The sequence below is a fragment of the Phocoena sinus genome, chromosome 9 (assembly GCF_008692025.1).
Source record: "Phocoena sinus isolate mPhoSin1 chromosome 9, mPhoSin1.pri, whole genome shotgun sequence".
NCBI classification, from domain to species: domain Eukaryota; kingdom Metazoa; phylum Chordata; class Mammalia; order Artiodactyla; family Phocoenidae; genus Phocoena; species Phocoena sinus.
Genome location: NC_045771.1, coordinates 21,529,891 through 21,548,143, shown reverse-complemented (window position 1 = coordinate 21,548,143; position 18,253 = coordinate 21,529,891). Strand labels below are relative to the sequence as shown.

Genomic DNA, 18,253 nt, shown 5'->3' with positions numbered 1-18,253 from the left:
AAACATGACTCAAAAGTACTAGATATGGGGAAAATTTGCAAAGGCATCTGGATGATTCTTGCTCTTTATAAATGCTCCACATTCGCGTCTGGCTGAGTCTCTTTTTAAAACACCCCAGGTACTAATCTGAGAGGACAGCCTCTATCAGGGGAACATTTTCTGTTCCCAGTGAAGTGGCACATTCAGTTCCTGATGCAGGCTCACTTAATTCCTATTAGTCATTTCATAGCTGTATCTTGGGAAGAGAAAAATCTCAAATACTTCTGGGTGATTTCACAAACTAAAAATAAAACCATCCCTCTTTTCTCACAGTTCCCATTTATTTACAAATTTAAAGTCAATAAAACATGTCTACCTTTGTGGATATTTCTCTGCTGATGTACCTATCTGATTTCCACTCTACTTGTGTGCCTAGATTTATTGCCGTAACATAGCAGGTGGATGCTGGGCCCATCCCCCAGTTTGCCATTGAATTGTTGGTGCAATTTTGTGTGTGTGTGGTTTATGACTCTAAGGTTGTTCTGGGACACTGCTTAAAAACACAGGTCACTACCGGGGCTTCCCTGGTGGTGCAGTGGTTGAGAGTCCGCCTGCCGATGCAGGGGACACAGGCTCGTGCCCCGGTCCGGGAAGATCCCACATGCCGCGGGGCGGCTGGGCCCGTGAGCCATGGCCACTGAGCCTGCGCGTCCGAAGCCTGTGCTCCGCAACGGGAGGAGCCACAATAGTGAGAGGCCCGCGAACCGCAAAAAAAAAACCAAACACAGGTCACTACCAAGTGAGACACTGGGTCTGATCAAGGTTTGTTTGTTATTTTCTAGGTTGTTTAAGGACATTAGATGAATGCTTAAATTTGTTATTGAACAGTCGCCATGAATACTGAAGATGCACATACGGTATTATTATTATAGGTTGTTTTGTGACAGCTGGCCCTGATATAGTTACTTCCTCAAGAAGACACTTTGAACAATTATTTAAATGCCTCCCCTCTGCAATTATAATAATAATGATGATGATGATTTTGCAACTGAATATGCAATTCAGGATGCATACACTCAACTACAGTTTTTAGCTTGCTTTTCTTTCTACATTGATGTCAGCTGCTGTTGTCAGGATTACTGAAGAACAGAGAACGATTTTTCTTTTGAGGGTCACCGAACTACAAGAAAAAAGTAATCTGGGGCCAACACAGGAAGTTATAAGAAAAATAATTATTATAGTTAGCATGTAAGGATTGCTAACCATGGGCAAGAAAATTTTTTCTCCTTGGAGGAAAAGAATATAGCATTTTCAGAACTTATCTGCTTTTAAAATTAACAAAATATCTTATTTAATAATTATAAATATCTGACAATGGTTTTGTTCTATAGCGTAGTCAACTAAGGAGCCAGAAGTGGGAAAGATAGTGAAATAGAGGAGAGAAGTATGTGTTGTGGGTAAGCGGGAGACAGTACAGAGTAAAAAAAATGGAATCAGATGGAGAAGGAACAGGAAGATGCAGAGGGCCAAGACAGATAAACAAGGGGTAAGAGGAATAAGACAGAAAGACAGTAATAAGGTGGGAGACCAGGTGAAGGAGATAGCTAGGCAGGAAGAGAGAGGAAGGGGAGGAGAAACATGAATAAACAAAGGGAACGACAGACTGAGTAGTGTAGGGGTTTTGAAAAAAGCATTTAGATTTGTTTTTAAAATGAATGTGGGACCTCTAGAATGTGGCATTTATACCACCATCACCTGTTACCAATTCTCTTTAAAATGCTGATTCACTATTGTTCACAACTCTAAGCGCTAAAATCATTTTAATTGTAGACCTGGTAGATAAGGTGGGAAAGTTGAAATGGAAACGTTACAAAGTAGATGTCCAAGCTAGCTGCCATTGCAGTATCTGGTTTTTGGAGACTGACTTCTCAGGAGAAATTCCAAAGGGAGGAGAGAGCTCAGCTGTCAGTTATAGACAGCTTCTTGCCTGCCACTCTCCTAAGATTTAAGGGGAAAAAGTTCTCAACCATAGAAATGTGCTCATCAGAGAATCCCATTTTAAGGCTGGTTATTTTTTGGGCTACGAGAGCAGTGTCTCCAACAATAAATCAGATAAAATTAGGCCAAAGGCCAGAGGTTCTCAAACTTTGTACTATATATTTAGTAAGTGGCATTGCTAAAAATTGGTTGTGGAAGTGGGGGGAGAAAGAGATCATTTTGAACTTATTTGGAAATATACTGGAAGAAAATAAATCAAAATGATCAACATGGTAAGAAAGTCTCTATAAAAATTTACATTTGAGAAATACTTTGACCTGATTCCAACATCTGGTGTCTCTTTGAAGACAAACTTCAGTTGATATCCTCAGATGGATCTCAGATTGGGAACCAGGAGAAATAGTTTGCTTCTTTTATGCTCATTTGTTCTGCGATATAGCTCAGTTCAGTCCCTTGTCCCACTGGACATCCCTGTGCTCTCTTACTTTTTGGCTTGTTCGGGTTCTCTTTTCTAGTGTGGAGCCACCTAGAATTTGCTATCACCATGTTCTCCTATTTCCGTTATTCCCCAGTTCCCTCTGTCCAGTTCTCTTTGTTTCAGTAACATTGGAACTTATTTAACCTGCCCATCACCTATGCTAATATTCTTAAGGAGAAAAGGTAGGGACTTCCCTAGTGGCACAGTGGCAAAGAATCCACCTGCCAATGCAGGGGACACGGGTTTGAGCCCTGGTCCGGGAAGATCCCACATGCCGTGGAGCAACTAAGCCTGTGAGCCACAACTACTGAGCCTGCTCTCTAGAGCTCACGAACCACAACTACTGAGCCCCCGCATGCCGCAACTATTGAAGCCTGTGTGCCTAGAGCCTGTGCTCCACAGCAAAGACAAGCCACCACTATGAGAAGCTTGTGCACCGCAACGAAGAGTAGCCCCCGCTCACCTCAACTAGAAAAAGCCAGCATGTAACAACAGACCCAACGCAGCCAAAAAATAAATAAATAAATAAATGTATTAAAGAAAAGAAAAGGTAGAGGAAGCTGGACATCCCCAATCAGCCTCATCCTTTCATGCCAGGTAACATAGATATATTTCCATTTACAGTGTCCTTCTGGAGCCAAAGCTTTCTAACCTAGGAAGGGATTCTAATAGGATGACTTTCATGTGAAATAGAAAGAAAACCCACAGGAGCCAACGCCTTTAGACCAATGGGATTATCTCTAGATGATTCTACTATGTTCTGGAGATAGCTTTAATAAGGAAATATGGTATTTGGCCTTTGGCCTTACAGAGATAATGCTACTGCTAACCACGACTATGACCATCATTATGACCTTATATTTTATAGGCTAATTCTTTCTGAATGCTTTGTGGATTAACCTGTTTAATATCTGATTACTTGGTTGTGAGCTCCTTAATAGCTAGGTGTATGCCAGCACCTGGCACATAGGAGGTGCCCAAGTGTTTACTGAATGGACGGATGAAAGTTTAAGCAGTACAGGCAATGAAAGTGAGAGCAGGCAGGATGAAGCAGGGGGAAAATGAGAGGAGCAAGTTCTGTCTCCTCCTTTACAAAGACCAGGTTGAGCCCCGACAGTGGTGATGGGACAAATACACTGAAAGATTCTGACTTGATGAATCCCCTTAACTTCAAATGTTTCTACCCAGAGGGCTGGGATACTTCTTTTTTGAGCCACTTTCACTTTTCCCAAAAGGCCGTTTGGTTCCAAATACACTAGGAATCAGTGTTAATTGCTTTTTGGAATATTATTTTGTCAGCTTCGTTTAGATGTGGTAATTTGCAAAGCAACCCCCAGCAGTTGGCAGTTCATCCATAGCTGTGTGGTGTTCAGACATTTCCTGGGATTCCTGCCCACCGCCTAGGCAGCTGGCAGTGTTCACCAGGATCTGTGCTCACCTGGGATTAACTTGGAACCAGTAGTGCTTTGTTGTGTCTGGGATTTTTAAAACTCTGAAAGGGTGAAGGCCCAACCATACTTAATCCAAAAAATGAAAGTATACTAACTCATAATTTAAAAATTAGCAGGTGCTTAAAGATCATCTAGTCCACATTTGGTGGAAGAGGAAATTGCAGCTCTGATAGATTCAATGACAAGGTCAGTTGCTGGTAGCTGGGAGGCCGGGTCTAGAATCTGTATTCTTTGTGTGGCACCAAACTGTGAGCTGGAGTCCTCTGGATTTATGCCTGTGTGGATGTAAGTGTTTAAGTTACTATTTGTTTCTTTCTGAAGCTCTTTTCCCTGACCAGAGACTTCCGGGTCCTCCTTCACACATGCTTCAAGGTCACAGCCCAGACCAAAGTGTTGACAAAAAAACTAGGCACTTATGAGAGGATTCATTGCCAGTTCCTGCACTCCCTGTGCTCTGGCTTCAACCAAGCTCAGCAAACCAAGGGAAGGATAAAGTGGTCTCTGGAACCAGGAATTTCTAGGTTTGGATGCCAACAGGCAAAAGGATGAATTCTGATTTCTCCAGCAAGCTGAGGCTGCTGCTGCCACCTTCTGGGGGAAGACAGGCCCGAGCTTCATACCTGAAGCTAGTCTCAGTGTTCACCTGAGGAATAGTGTGAGGAATAAATGTCTGTTGTTTAAACTGCCCAGTTTATGATATTTTTGTTAGAGCGGCCCAAGTTGACTAAGACACAAATTGGTATGTAGGAGTGGCGGTGCTGCTGTAACAAACACCTAAAACTATGGAAGCAGCCTTGGAACTGGGTAACGGGCAGAGGCAGAAGCTCTCTGAGGTGCCTGCTAGACAAAGTCAGTATTGCTGTGAAGGGACTCCTAGAGGCAATTCTGGTGAGATCTCAGAAAGAGGAAAGCTGGAGAGACTGCTTCCATCTTCTCAGAAAATAAAAATAACCATGAACAGAATGTTGGTAGAAATATGGACAGTAAAGGCCATTTTGGTCTCAGACAGAAAAGAGGAACATGTTATTGGAAACTGGAGGCAAGATGATTCTTGTTATAAAGTGTCGAAAACTTGGCTGAATTATGTTCGTGTTCTAGCATTTTGTGGAAGGTAAGAACTTGCAAGTGATGAAACTGTATATCTAGCTGAGGAGATTCCTAAGCAAAGTGTTGAAGGAGCTGTTTGGTTCCTCCTGACTGCTTGCATAGCAAAATGTAAGAAGAGAGAAATGAATTGATGATGGAACTGTTGAGCAAAAAGAAACCAGAACTTAAAGATTTGGAAAATTCTCAGCCTGTCCATACTACTAAAAATGAGAAAGCACGACTGACGGACTTCTTGGATTTTACATAGAGCTATTCAGCTGGCACATAAGCTATTCTTCAAGACAAGGAAAGAATGACCCTGAAGGCAACTCAGATCAGGGTTTCAAAAGGTGAGGTGTGTGGGGAGGAATCACCTCAGTTTCAACAGGCCAGACAGCCTCCAACCAAAGTCTTGGGAGTGAGGCCACCTGGAGCCTACAAGGTGTGACCACCGCCTGGCAGAGCCCTGGGTGGGTGTGTCTCTGGCCTGGCAGAGCTCCTGGGGCAGGACTACTCCAGGGGCGTCCAGAAGGCAGAGCATCATGCCAAAGGGATTATTCTCTAGCCTTAAGATCTCATGGAGTTTCCTTTGCTAGGTTTTGGACTTGCTTGGGACTCATTATTCCTTCCTTCTTTCCTCTTTCTCCCTTTTGAAATGGGAATGTCTATCCTAGTCTGTTTGGTTTCACAGGTTCATAGCTAGAGAGGAATTTTGCCTCAGAATGAGTCTCACTCATATCTGATTTAGATGAGACTAGACTTTAGAGTTGATGCTGGAATAAGTTAAGACATTTGGGGCTGCTGGGATGGAATGGGTTAGGGTTAGTATGTACGTATTTTGTATGTATTTTGTATGTATTTTGTCTGTGAGGACATGCATTTTGGGGGCCAGGGGTGAAAGTAAGAAGTTGGCTGTCTACAAACAAGGAAGAGGGCCCTCACCAGATACCAAATCTACTGATGTCTTGATCTTGGACTTCCCAGCCTCCAGAACTGTGAGAAAGAAATGTGTGTGGTTTAAGCCACCCAGTCTATGGTATTTTTGTTATAACAGCCTAAACTGACTGAGACAGTGAGTGAGAAGAAATTCAGGAGGAACTAAGAGATTCAATTCAGGAAATATTTCTGGAGTATTTACTATGTGCTAGTTATAGAGGATTTAAAGAAGAATGATGTAGGTATAGACCTAAAAAGTTTCCATTAATTACGTTACGGGAAAAAGTGACTGAGAATTAGGTACTTAGGTTCTGGATTCAGACCTGCAAACAGCCCAGTTGTACAAATGACCTTAGATGTGACATTGGACATATTTGGATATTAGTTTCTTCATCTGTTGCATAATAATATTGTGAAGGGAAATTCTTTTTACAGCAGAACTTGCCTAGGACATAGCACATTGAGTACTGCGTTGTGTGTCAACTCTCCTAACCAGCTGGAAGTTGTTAAAGAAACCATGAACTTTGAATGATCCTTTGAATGAGCTAAGGCAAGACCCTTACAGGACCTATCTGAGGACTTTTTTTCCTGACCAATGAAGTATGGGGCTTATTTTAAGCAATCATATACAAAGCTGTGGATTATATTCCAGCCTATTTAGAGTATTTGTTTAATCTTTAATTAGTGTAACATGCCATGATACCCCTTCCTAAAAATTAAAAACACACCTTCATTTCTCCCTCAGTCAATTGGTATGTTCCTTTGCCTGGAAATAAATAAAATCGGCTGGATTTGCTTTGCTTTTTAACTATTATTTGACCATATCTTATATTTGAATAGCACTTTGCAGTTTACTAAGTCTCTTCCCACCTGAGAGGAATGGGATGCAATCCAACAGGATGGGCTTTTGAAACGGAGAGATTCTGGCTCTGTTACTGACTAGCTATATACTGCCTTGGATAAGTTACCGTAACAGTTAGGGTCCCAGCTGGAAACAGATGGCATTCTCAAATTGGGCGATTTGAGAGGTTTAATAAAGGGACTATTTCTAAAGATGTGAGAACATACTGGGAAACCACAGGGAGCAGGGGAGGGAGTGGTTACTGGAACCCAGAACCAGAGAGAGTAGTGTGGAGAGGCCACTTGGGAGGACTTGTGACCCTTGGTTGAAAGGGCCAGTCAGCCCACTGTGTATACAGGCAGGGAGTCAGAGGAAGGGATACCCCAACCTCACGCTCTTCCCTCCCATGTATCTGAAGGGACAAAACAAAGATAACAAACAATTATTTAACCTTTCTGAGTCTTATTTTTCTCATTTGTGAAAAAGGGAATAATAATATTTCTCTCTCAGAGTTTTTGTGAGAGCTAAATGAGAACTTAGAGCAGACGAGCTAGGCCCTCTTCCTTCACTTGATCTTCAAAACCCCACTGTGAAGTAGACAGATTTTATTAAAACCACTTTAGAGCTGTGGAAAATGAGACGCTGAGAAGTTAAGTGACTTTCCCAAGGTCTCATAGCTAGAAAAGTATCAGAACTGGGACTGCAAACAAGATTTTTGAGTATACTCTGGGTTTCTTTCCCTAGACTGTTCTGTACCCCTTGATCCCCTTCTGCAGAAGGCTGCCACAGATGGTTTCTTCTTTCTAGAGCTGCCATACCCAGAGCTATGCTGACTCTGCTGTTTAGAGGAAAACTGATTGGCCCAGGAATCAGTGCCTAAGCCAAAAAAAAAAGGCACTGATTGGTTATATATGAAGAAGGTCAAATGCCTATGACGTGGTTTGATATGTCTCTGACCAATATAGATCCCCATATCAGATGCTTGACAATCCACCTGGATATCTATTAGGTATCCCCTATATACCACACTGAAGTCGGAATTCTTGATTTCTTCTACCTCAAAACTGTTCTAACCCCAAATCTTCTCCTTTTAATAAAAGCATCACTAGCTACTCAGTGGTGCAAACACAAAACCCAAGAGTTATCCTTAATTCTTTCCATTTCCTCCTGCCTTCCCTCCCTCATCAGCAAGTCTAGCTGACTTTACTTCCAAAATACAGCCCAATTCAACCATTCCTCTCCATCTCCTGTTAGTACAAGCCACCATCATTTCTTGCCTGGCTTAACCTCCTGTAGAGTCTCATCCCTTCCACTCTTATCTCTTTCCAACCCATTTTCTGTTTTGCAGAGCGATCTTTACAAAATGTAAACTGGATCACGCTACTCCTTGGCTTGAATCCCCGCACAAGTCTCCCCTTCACATTTCCCTGTCACGACTCCTTACCATGACTGTTAGGGGCCTACTTGTTCTGACTCCAGTCTCTCTCTTCATCACTACGCTCCCACCACACTCTCTTCTTTCTTTTCTTTAACAACCCCTTCCCTGCCTCAGGCCCATTGCACTTGCTTATTCTCTCTTCCCAGAATGTTTTTTGTCCAGCCTTTGCATGGTTGGCACTTTTTCACTGCACAGGTATTAGCGCAAATATTACCTTCTTAGAGACACTTTCCTTTACCATCCAATATTACTCCAGTGCAGTCTCTTCCTAGCACCTAAAATGCACAGACTAAAATTATCTAGTTGACTTATTATATTTATTATATGTTGCCCTGCCAGAATGTAAGCTCCCTGAAAGCAGGGCCCTTGTCTGGCTTTTCTGTTTGTCCCTGCCTCCCTAGCATCCAGGACAGGGCCTGGCATATCACAGCCTCTCAATAAATCTTTTATTGCAGGAAAAGATAGTGAATGGGGACAAACCGAATATAATCAGTTACTCTCTCTGGGAAGTGTTTACTATGAGAAGCATGTTGAGACATCATCAGAGAGTAAAAGACGGTTTCTTTTAGATGACAAGATAACTGGATTACTAGAGCTGTTGATCCCTGAAAAATGATGATCCATTGTCCAGTTCTCCATGAGGCCATCAATATAGTAACGTAGGGGAACTAGAGAGATTAAATGGCTGCTGACGGTCTCCAGACCTTCCCCATGTATCCTTACAATAAACCCCACAGACTAACGCAATGCCCCAGAGGCAGTGGAGGTAAATGTGTACCCGTAGGAGATCTGAGGTACAGCAGACTCCTGAAGATTTTAAAATTTCTTTAGTCTTCTATTTTATCTTAACATTTATACAAATTTGGGGTTCAGTATCATAATATATCTACGAATATAAAGCATTTGTATGTTAACATATCTATCTGTATTTATGTTAACATACGAATGCTTTAAATTATTTTACCATTTGTAAAATCTGTGCTGCAGGAAAGCCACGCTTTCCGGGGTCTTTACATTCTCTGTGGCAATCATACCTCAGGGATACATTTTTGTAGTCTGAGAAGTTCTGGCATTTTTTTTCCTTTGCAACCCAAGTACTCTTTTAGCACAATTAATTCATTCTTCAGTAAATATTTATTGAACATCCACTATATGCAAGACACTCTAAAAGGACTAAGGATACAACTGTGAACAAGATATGCATGACTCCTACCTTCATGGGAGTTACAGTTTAGGGAGAGAGAATGAGAAAAAAAGAGGAAATAAAAATATATTGTGGGACTTCCCTGGTGGCACAGTGGTTAAGAATCTGCCTGCCAATGCAGGGGACACGGGTTTAAGCCCTGGTCTGGGAAGATCCCAAATGCTGCGGAGCAACTAAGCCCATGCACCACAACTACTGAGCCTGCGCTCTAGAGCCCACGAGCCACAACTACTGAGCCTGTGCTCTAGAGCCCGTGAGCCACAACCACTGAGCCTGTGCTCCAGAGCCCGCGAGCCACAACTACTGAGCCTGTGCTCTAGAGCCCGCGAGCCACAAACACTGAGCACGCGTGTTGCAGCTACTGAAGCCCATGCACCTAGAGCCCGTGTTCTGCAACAAGAGAAGCCACCGCGATGAGAAGCCCACACACCGCAACCAAGAATAGCCCCCAATGGCCGCAACTGGAGAAAGCCTGCACGCAGCAACAGACCCAATGCAGACAAAAATAAATAAAATCTAAAATAAAAAAAAAATTAAAAAACATATATTGTGATGTTTGCTAAGATAAGGAAGGAAACTCAGGGTGACAAAACGTAAAAAAAAAGGCACCTACCCCGAAATAGGTGATGAGGACTGATTTTCCAGAATGAAATAATCTGAAAAACAAGCAGAAGTTAGCCAGGTGAAGAATGGGGGAGAGTATTCCTGGCTTGGTTTACACTAAGCCCTGGAGACCAGAGAGAGCACAGAATTTACAGGAGCCAATTCAGTGTGTTAGTTTAGTGTGCCTGGAGTAGGGAGTGCAGAGGAGAAAGAGAAGAGAAAAGCTAGAGAGGTAATCAAGGCAGGATATGAAAGGCCTATGCTAAGGACTTTCAGTGTTACTCAAAGGGAATAGAAAGTCACTGAAAGTCCGAGAGAGTCATCTTAGGAAGAACTGACTTATGTGTTTTTTTAAAAAAGATCACTCAGGGACCATAACTCTGTGTCTGGAAAAGAACAAGGACTCACTTACATTCGGGTAAGATATAATTAGCAAATTTGGAGCCCCAAACTAATCGAACTGAGTCACCATCTTAATCTTTTCCCCTTAAAAGTATCTCTTTCCCCCCCAAATAACCATTAATCATCTTTGGAACTAATCAACCTTCTCTGGCCTCTTCACTGTCTCTGGACTCCTAACTTCATTGCTGGGATTATAGCATTCCCTCAAGGAACAAGTACTTTCCCAGTATGCTGTAACACACAAAGCACATGTGATTTTAAAGGCTAACATATTGTGGCCTTTCTATTTGGCATTCTCCATCTGATATGCTACTGGAGGCTACTACTAAGCTTTTCTCTGTGGAAACAGGAAGTCAGGAAAGGATTTGAGGAAGTTTGGGCAGGTTAATGATTATAATGGGAAAAGAATACAATTATAGTACTGAGGTGTTTCAACTCACTTGGTCATTCACTAAAAAACCCTTTGCTTGAGTTTTTCCGTTGGTCAGGTGGAGATGAAGATGCTGCGTAGGCTTCCAGGGGTAGAACCACTTAGACAGTGAGAGAAGGGTACTTTGGTAATGCAGTGGCTAAGCCAAGGAATAAACATGCACAACGCTGACCTACAGGTATTTGATGGGAACATTATCTAAAGCTGCTAGATATTTAGAGCAAGTGTTCATTTTTGGATAAGGAGCTGGTATGATGCCCATATAGCATTCAGAGCACATGGGCTGTTATTCCCTCTGTGGTCATTTTCTTGAAACTCTCTCTCTCTTTTTTTTTTTTAAATAATATTCTTTTTTCTTTTTTAAAACCCCACATTTGTTTATTTATTTATTTTTGGCTGTGTTGGGTCTTCGTTTCTGTGTGAGGGCTTTCTCTAGTTGTGGCAAGCGGGGGCCACTCTTCATCGCAGGCCTCTCACTGTCGCGGCCTCTCTTGTTGCGGAGCACAGGCTCCAGACGCGCAGGCTCAGTAGTTGTGGCTCACGGGCCTAGTTGCTCCGCGGCATGTGGGATCCTCCCAGACCAGGGCTCGAACCCGTGTGCCCTGCACTAGCAGGCAGACTCTCAACCGCTGCGCCACCAGGGAAGCCTGAAACTCTCTGTCTCTTGCTCTTTCAGAATTTGGGGGCTAAATATCTGTCAGTTAAAAATAGGTAGATTTACCAGCTGTAAGAATGACGACACCCAGCTTCCCAACTCCTTTAGGATTTTTCTGGTCTGTGGGTGAATGTCATTACTGAGCAAACCAATCGCGCGAGATGGGTATGAGAGAGCTCTCAACAAATGCTTACAACGAAGGGCATCCCAGACTGAAAACTGAACAGGATGAGAGGACACACAAGCATTTCCTTTTCCTGTCTCCATGTGACTCTGGAACGGTGGGCGGGGTGGCGTGGGGGGGACACAAGACGTTTAAAACCAGGACAACTCCAGAAGGAAAGGCCATTAGCTATTCCACTGCAATTCCCTTCAATGCTGTTTCCTTACAGAATTTAGAAACTGGAGAGAGCAGTGGTTTCCAAAGTCTCAAAGGCGTCCCTTCTCCAACTTCTTCTCATTTTCCCTTCCTGTCCCATAACTACAATTTATTTTTTTCATAATGTTTTTGGCTTTCCCCTTACCTCAGCTTTCAAGAAAAGTCATTTGAGACATTCCTCTCCAAGCCCCACTGGAGAGCCCCTCAGATGCTCACACTCCAGTCCCAGTTTCCGCCAGTCAGTCTTTCAGGAGGGCTCAGCGGCGGAGACCCCCAGAGTGAATCGCCGACCCGCGCGCGACTTACCGCTTCACGCAGCGGTAACGACGCGAGACCGGGAGAGCTGACGGCCCAGGCGGGCCGCGGCTCCTTTAAGAGCAGGCCCCTCCCCTCCCCCTCCCGGCGCGGCTGGCGGTCGGCGGCGGACGCTACGGTGCTGACAAGATGGCGGCTGGCGGGGCTGTCTCTGCGACGCCCGAGTGCCGGCTTCTGCCCTACGCGCTACACAAATGGAGCTCCTTCTCCTCCACCTACCTTCCTGAGTAAGTGCTTGGCCCTGGGCTTGGGCTCCCCTACTCCTCGGCGTAAGCACGGCTGGGCCAGGGGGGCTGTGGAGGGCAACCGCGTCGAGAGGCCCAGGCGGGGCCTGGTGAGGGGGACGCGCGGCCTCCGGAGTCTCAGTCCAGCAGCAGAGAGCGTTGCCCGCCCCGCCTCCGGGAGGGGTTAGGATCCAGAGTGCGAGATTCGGGTGGAAGGGCAAGGTGTGTGGCGGGGCCGAGGCGCGTAGGACAACGGGGAGCCAGGTGATGCGGCGGCCGGGTTTGGGGGTTGAGAAGGGCTTGGGGGCGGGCGGCTCACGAAGGTGGAGCAGGAGTTGGGGCTTTCGGGACCGGACGGCGGGCGAACTGGTGAGGATGTCTAAGGGCGTCCGAGGTGGTGGGAGACGGGGGATGGTTAAGTCGATTGCTGCCGGTACAAAGTGTAAAGCTGAGAAGAGTGACTGTTCTTGGGGGGGGGGGTAGTCATTAAAAGCGATTAGCTCCAGGGGGGTGGTAAAAGTCACCGACGGCTGAAGAGTTGTGGAACCTATCTGTGCAAGTGGGGAGACGTTGTAGGATTTGCGGAGGGTATCTTTTCCGGCTGGTAGTTCTGAAAAAGAGAGTGGGCAGGAGGGACATTACAGAGGAGTTCCTCTGTATGATGGCTCAGAGCATGGATTTATGTAGACCCAGACCAGTTTCCCAGCCCAGAAACTCAGATATAGACAGAAAAGTATGACTTTAATGAATTTGACTTCCAACACTCGTTTGGTCTGGATCCCCAATTTAGGTGTTGAAAAGAGTTCCAGTGCGTTACAGAAAAACCGTGCGTTTTTCTGTAGCAGATTGCTTCTGAAATGCTGACAGTACTTTCATTCAGTATTGGCTTATGTCTGAGAGAAGGAGCAGATCGAACTCCGCTTTTACATACTGATAGAGATGGCTTAGTAAAGTTTTAAGATCTATGCAGACCCTGAAGAAAAGTGCTAGCTGTCCCCCGGACCGTCATTTTACAAGTCCAGGAATGATTTTATGAACAAAACAAGTTACAAATAATATATTTTTGTTACTGAACAAAGTGACTAGATATGTGACGCATACTCACACGTCTTCCACCTATATTTCAAAAAGTCTTCACATTTTCTCCAATCTGATTTCTCTGGTCAAATCAGTCAAATCTAAAATTGGAGCTGTGACTAGGAGAATCTAACTCTCTTGACTGCCGGCCCATTGTCCTATTCTCCAGGTCAAGGGTTGGCAATCAGGCCTTCAGTAGGATGTGGTTCAGTGAGGGGTGCCAGGTGACCTGTGACCTAATCTGGCCTGTGTGGCCTGTTGATGGCTGCTGTATGGCTGTGTTCGTGATTGATGCTGGCATCCAGCTTTTAATGTGAGAGTGAACCAGGTAAACATTCTAGCCCTCAGCTGGAGTTGAAATGTGGCCCTAGGTACTTGACTTCTGATTTTCAGGGCTTAACAAATTGAGTCTGAAGGTAATCAGAATTTTCCTATACCCAGGTTAGGATCACAGATAGTTGGGAACTGGAAGGGCATTGTTTGATCTAATAACTCTGGAGATACTTTCCTGGTCTTAAGTTAGACTACTTCCAGGGTTTCACTCCTTAAATTTCTGTCGTAGGGGTGAGACTTGGATATCACAAGTCCCATCTGAGTTATGAATAAAAAAGAAAGAGTACATTTCAAGCAGGAAATGATTTAGTGGGATGGCAACTTTACTTTTTTTTTAACATCTTTATCGGAATATAATTGCTTTACAATGTTGTGTTAGTTTCTGCTGTATAACAAACTGAATCAGCTATATGTATACATGTATCCCCATATCTCCTCCCTCTTGCGTCTCCCTCCCACCCTCCCTATCCCACCCCTCTAGGTGGTCACAAAGCACCGAACTGATCTCCCTGTGCTATGTGGCTGCTTCCCACTAGCTATCTATTTTACATTTGGTAGTGTATACGTGTCAGTGCTACTCTCTCACTTCGTCCCAGCTTACCCTTCCCCCTCCCAGTGTCCTCCATTGACAGATGAATAGATAAAGAAGAGGTGGCACATATATACAGTGGAATATCACTTGGCCATAAAAAGAAACGAAATTGAGTTATTTGTAGTGAGGTGGATGGACCTAGAGTCTGTCATACAGAGTGGAGTAAGTCAGAAAGAGAAAAACAAATACCATATGCTAACATATATATGGAATCTAAAAAAAAAAAAAAGGTTCTGATGAACATAGGGGCAGGACAGGAATAAAGAGGCAGCTTTACTTTGACTTATGTCTCGTTATCCTGGCGCTAGATTTGAAGTGGGCAGCATTCTAGTTTTTTTTTTTTTTTTTTTTTTTTTTTTCTCGGTACGCAGGCCTCTCACTGCTGTGGCCTCTCCCGCTGCGGAGCACAGGCTCCGGACGCACAGGCCCAGCGGCCATGGCTCACGGGTCCAGCCGCTCCGCGGCACGTGGGATCCTCCCGGACCGGGGCACGAACCCGCGTCCCCTGCATCGGCAGGCGGACTCTCAACCACTGCGCCACCAGGGAAGCCCCCAGCATTCTAGTTTTGGAGTTAGAAGGCAGCCATTTGAAATAGGAGAAATCTGTTGTTACGGTTTTCTCAAATATATTTGTAAACTAGTATTTAGTGCATATTTAACTCTCAAACACTTTCATATACAGTGTTTTTAGTCTTTATAATATTCTGTTGACTTATCCAGTATAGTTTTTATTTTAAAGCACTAAACTATTATAATAGAGGAGTAATCTGAACTTTTTCTTTGAAGGAGTATAGTTGAGTATTATGGAGCTTGAGTTTGAGAGTTTTGTGTCTGCTGGATTGGTGTGTGCCATGCCTGGACTTCTAATTGCAAGTAAGGATGGCACTGAACTTCTATTAGCAAGTGAGGATGTTATAACTTTGTATAATAGGAAGTGTGAGAAAGGGATTGACTTTACTTACTTTTGCCCTAAAATCCTAACAGCAATTGCTGTATCTTTACTGGCAGTGACAGTCATGTTAAAGTACTTTTTTTTTTTTTTTTTAATTTATTTTTGGCTGCATTGGGTCTTTGTTGCTGCGCGCGGGCTTTCTCTAGTTGAGCCGAGCGGGGGCTATGCTTCTTTGCGGTGCGCGGGCTTCTCGTTGCAGTGGCTTCTCTTGCTGTGGAGCACGGGCTTTAGGCGCGCGGGCTTCAGTAGTTGTGGCACAAGGGCCTAGTTGCTCCACAGCATGTGGGATCTTCCAGGACCAGGGATCGAACCAGTGTCCCCAGCATTGGCAGGCGGATTCTTAACCACTGCGCCACCAGGGAAGTCCTTAAAGTACTTCATAAACAGGCGTAATTTTAAGTAAAGCCTTTTGTTGAAATTGTCTACAGAATAGCAAATATTTATTGATTACAAGTCACTGATCAAGGCATTTTGAGGGGATAATAATAAAGCAGTAACAACAATGGGAGACATTTATAATGTGCCTTCCATTTGCTAGGCTCTCTTATGAACACTTAAGTGTATTATCTCATTTAATTCTCAAAACAATTATATGAGGGATCTTCATTTTCCAGCTGAAGAGACAGGGAGATGTTAAAACTTGCCTCAGGTCACCCTGCTGGATGGAATCAGGATTTGAACCCAAGTAGTCTGACTCCAGATTCTGTGGTCTTAACTGTAGAGCTGATCTGCTTCTGCACAAAGGTAGAGACAAGAATTCAGAGATTTGAAAGAGTTCTTGTGTTAAAGGCACTTACATTTTAGTTGTGAAAGACATGAAGTAATGAAAAAAAGAAAAATTCGGATCTCTATTTTTCTCTCCTGCAGACTTAAAAAACGTTTTCCTTCTCTCAAAGTCAGAAAAGAACATTTTCCCTTCTAACCCTTTTAGATTTATTTGGACTTTAAAAATGTTAAAGCAGATCAAGTTATAGATAACACATTTTTATTTTGAAACTAATGAAGTGGCCTTTTATTTTTCAGTGTGGCTAAAAAAGTTTGCTTGTATTTTACTTTTTTCTGAAGTTTACAATTAATTTGGGAATTAAGAGAAATGTGTCTATTTAAATGATGATTAATTCTTAGAATTACATGCACACTTATATGTAAAAATATTTTTTAAACTGCTAATCTCTATACTCAAATGTTTATTGCTCTAGCTAATAGTGATACTAACTACAGTTTATGGAGCAACTACTGTGTGCAAGATGATTTTTGTATATAGTTCTACCTAATCCTTACAACAAACCTGCAAGATAGGTATTGTATCTGTTTTGTATACGAGGAAACTGAGGTCCATATAGGTTAAGTAACTTACCCAAGGTCATTTAGTTTTCAGGAGGCTTGGCAAGTTCTTGGACTTAAAAACTCTTGCGTGTGCCTCTAGTAACAACCACTGCTTGAGTACCTTCTGTTTGTCAGGCACCATGCTTAGGACTTAGATTGTGTTCTTTTGATTTCATATTTATAAAAACTCTGTGATAAATATTATCATTCATTTTTACAGCTAGGGAAACTGAGGTTCAGAGAGGTAAGTTAAATTGTCCAGGTCTAAGAGTTGAAAGGGTAGGAGATAGGTCTCTGATCTTGGACCTCCTGACTTCTGTTATCAAAGAAGAATACTGCTGCTTCAGTATTTTACATGGCTGTAATATGTTCCTAATTGGGAATACAGATAAAAAGTGCTATAAGGTGAGAATGGAGAGAGGGAAAGATATTTAGATATATTTTATCTCGACATTTAAGGTTTTAATGTATTAATATAAAAATTGGGAGGACCTTTGAAAGTATATTTACACATTAGGTAATTTTATTGTTGTAGAATGATCCTTCTTTTGTTTACATGTTAGTGAAAGACTTCATTAGTTTAGATAGTAAAATTGGATGCATTTTTAAGTGTTTACCTTTTTCCTGTTAGTCTACTTTATTACTTAAAATCAGACATTAATTAAAACTGTACCTTTGTGAATATGTGGTTCATGGTTCAGAGTAAAAGTGATATAATTTGACAAGTAGGTTAGGAGGTGAACCTATTTCAACTATTTTAAAATTCCACATTTAAAAGTGAATATATATTTTTTCTAATTGCCAAAAACACCCCATCCTAAGTTACTTGAGGAATATTTGCAAAATATAGACCCACAGAAGCAAATTTAAATTACCCTTAATCCCACCACCAAAAGATAACTAATCAGCCTGTGATATATATCATTCCAGATATTCTGTTGTGTCTATATCTATTTTCCAATTTGATATTGTCCTGTTTGCTGTTCTGTATTCTTTTTCCTTCTTAATATATGATAAATATTTCCTCATGGTATTAAATATTTTTCTATATTATCATTTGTTCTGGATACATTATAATCCATATAATGATTTTATGGCATTTTATTTAATCGGCCCCCTATTTTGGGACATTTAGTCTTTCTGGGTTTGTTTTGTTTTTGCTGTTCTTCGGCCATTAGAACAACATGGAGTAAAAGTGATACAATTTGACAAGTATACTAATGTCTCATTAGTATTGAGACATTCTGCCTTACAGAAACAAATCTTGAACTCATTTATGATGAGTTCTGAGATGCTGAATTGTTGGATTAAAAGTATCAATTTATTTTCCTACTGTCTGTGTAGGGAACTCTGTTTCTATGTACCCTGGGTTTACTTTGGTATTATCCTAGTAATTCGGGATTAAGAATGTGGTTTTGGTCAGATAGGTCCTTAGGGATGTCGGAGAGTGCTTACATAATTAAAAAGTGACATTGTTCCTTATCATTTCTTTTCCTCCCCCCCCATTTTAGCTTTTAAATGGGTTTTTATTTTATTAATCACATACATTTGAAA

The 18,253-nt window shown here is 42.6% G+C and overlaps 1 protein-coding gene across 5 annotated transcripts in view; it reads left to right on the top strand.

Annotated features, from left to right (window-relative positions):
* Window positions 1–18,253, top strand: part of MKLN1 (muskelin 1) — a 215,527-nt gene that overhangs the window by 15,666 nt on the left and 181,608 nt on the right. For 3 of the 5 annotated variants that reach the window (XM_032642158.1, XM_032642155.1, XM_032642156.1), the window contains exon 1: window positions 12,308–12,422. The exons of 1 other annotated variant lie outside the window; for it this stretch is intronic. In XM_032642158.1, coding sequence (XP_032498049.1) covers window positions 12,325–12,422 — 98 coding nt within the window. In that variant the 5' untranslated portion in view covers window positions 12,308–12,324. Of the gene's footprint in view, window positions 1–12,288; window positions 12,423–18,253 lie in introns of those variants that run through there. One more of the 5 variants, XM_032642153.1, reaches the window with a different exon arrangement.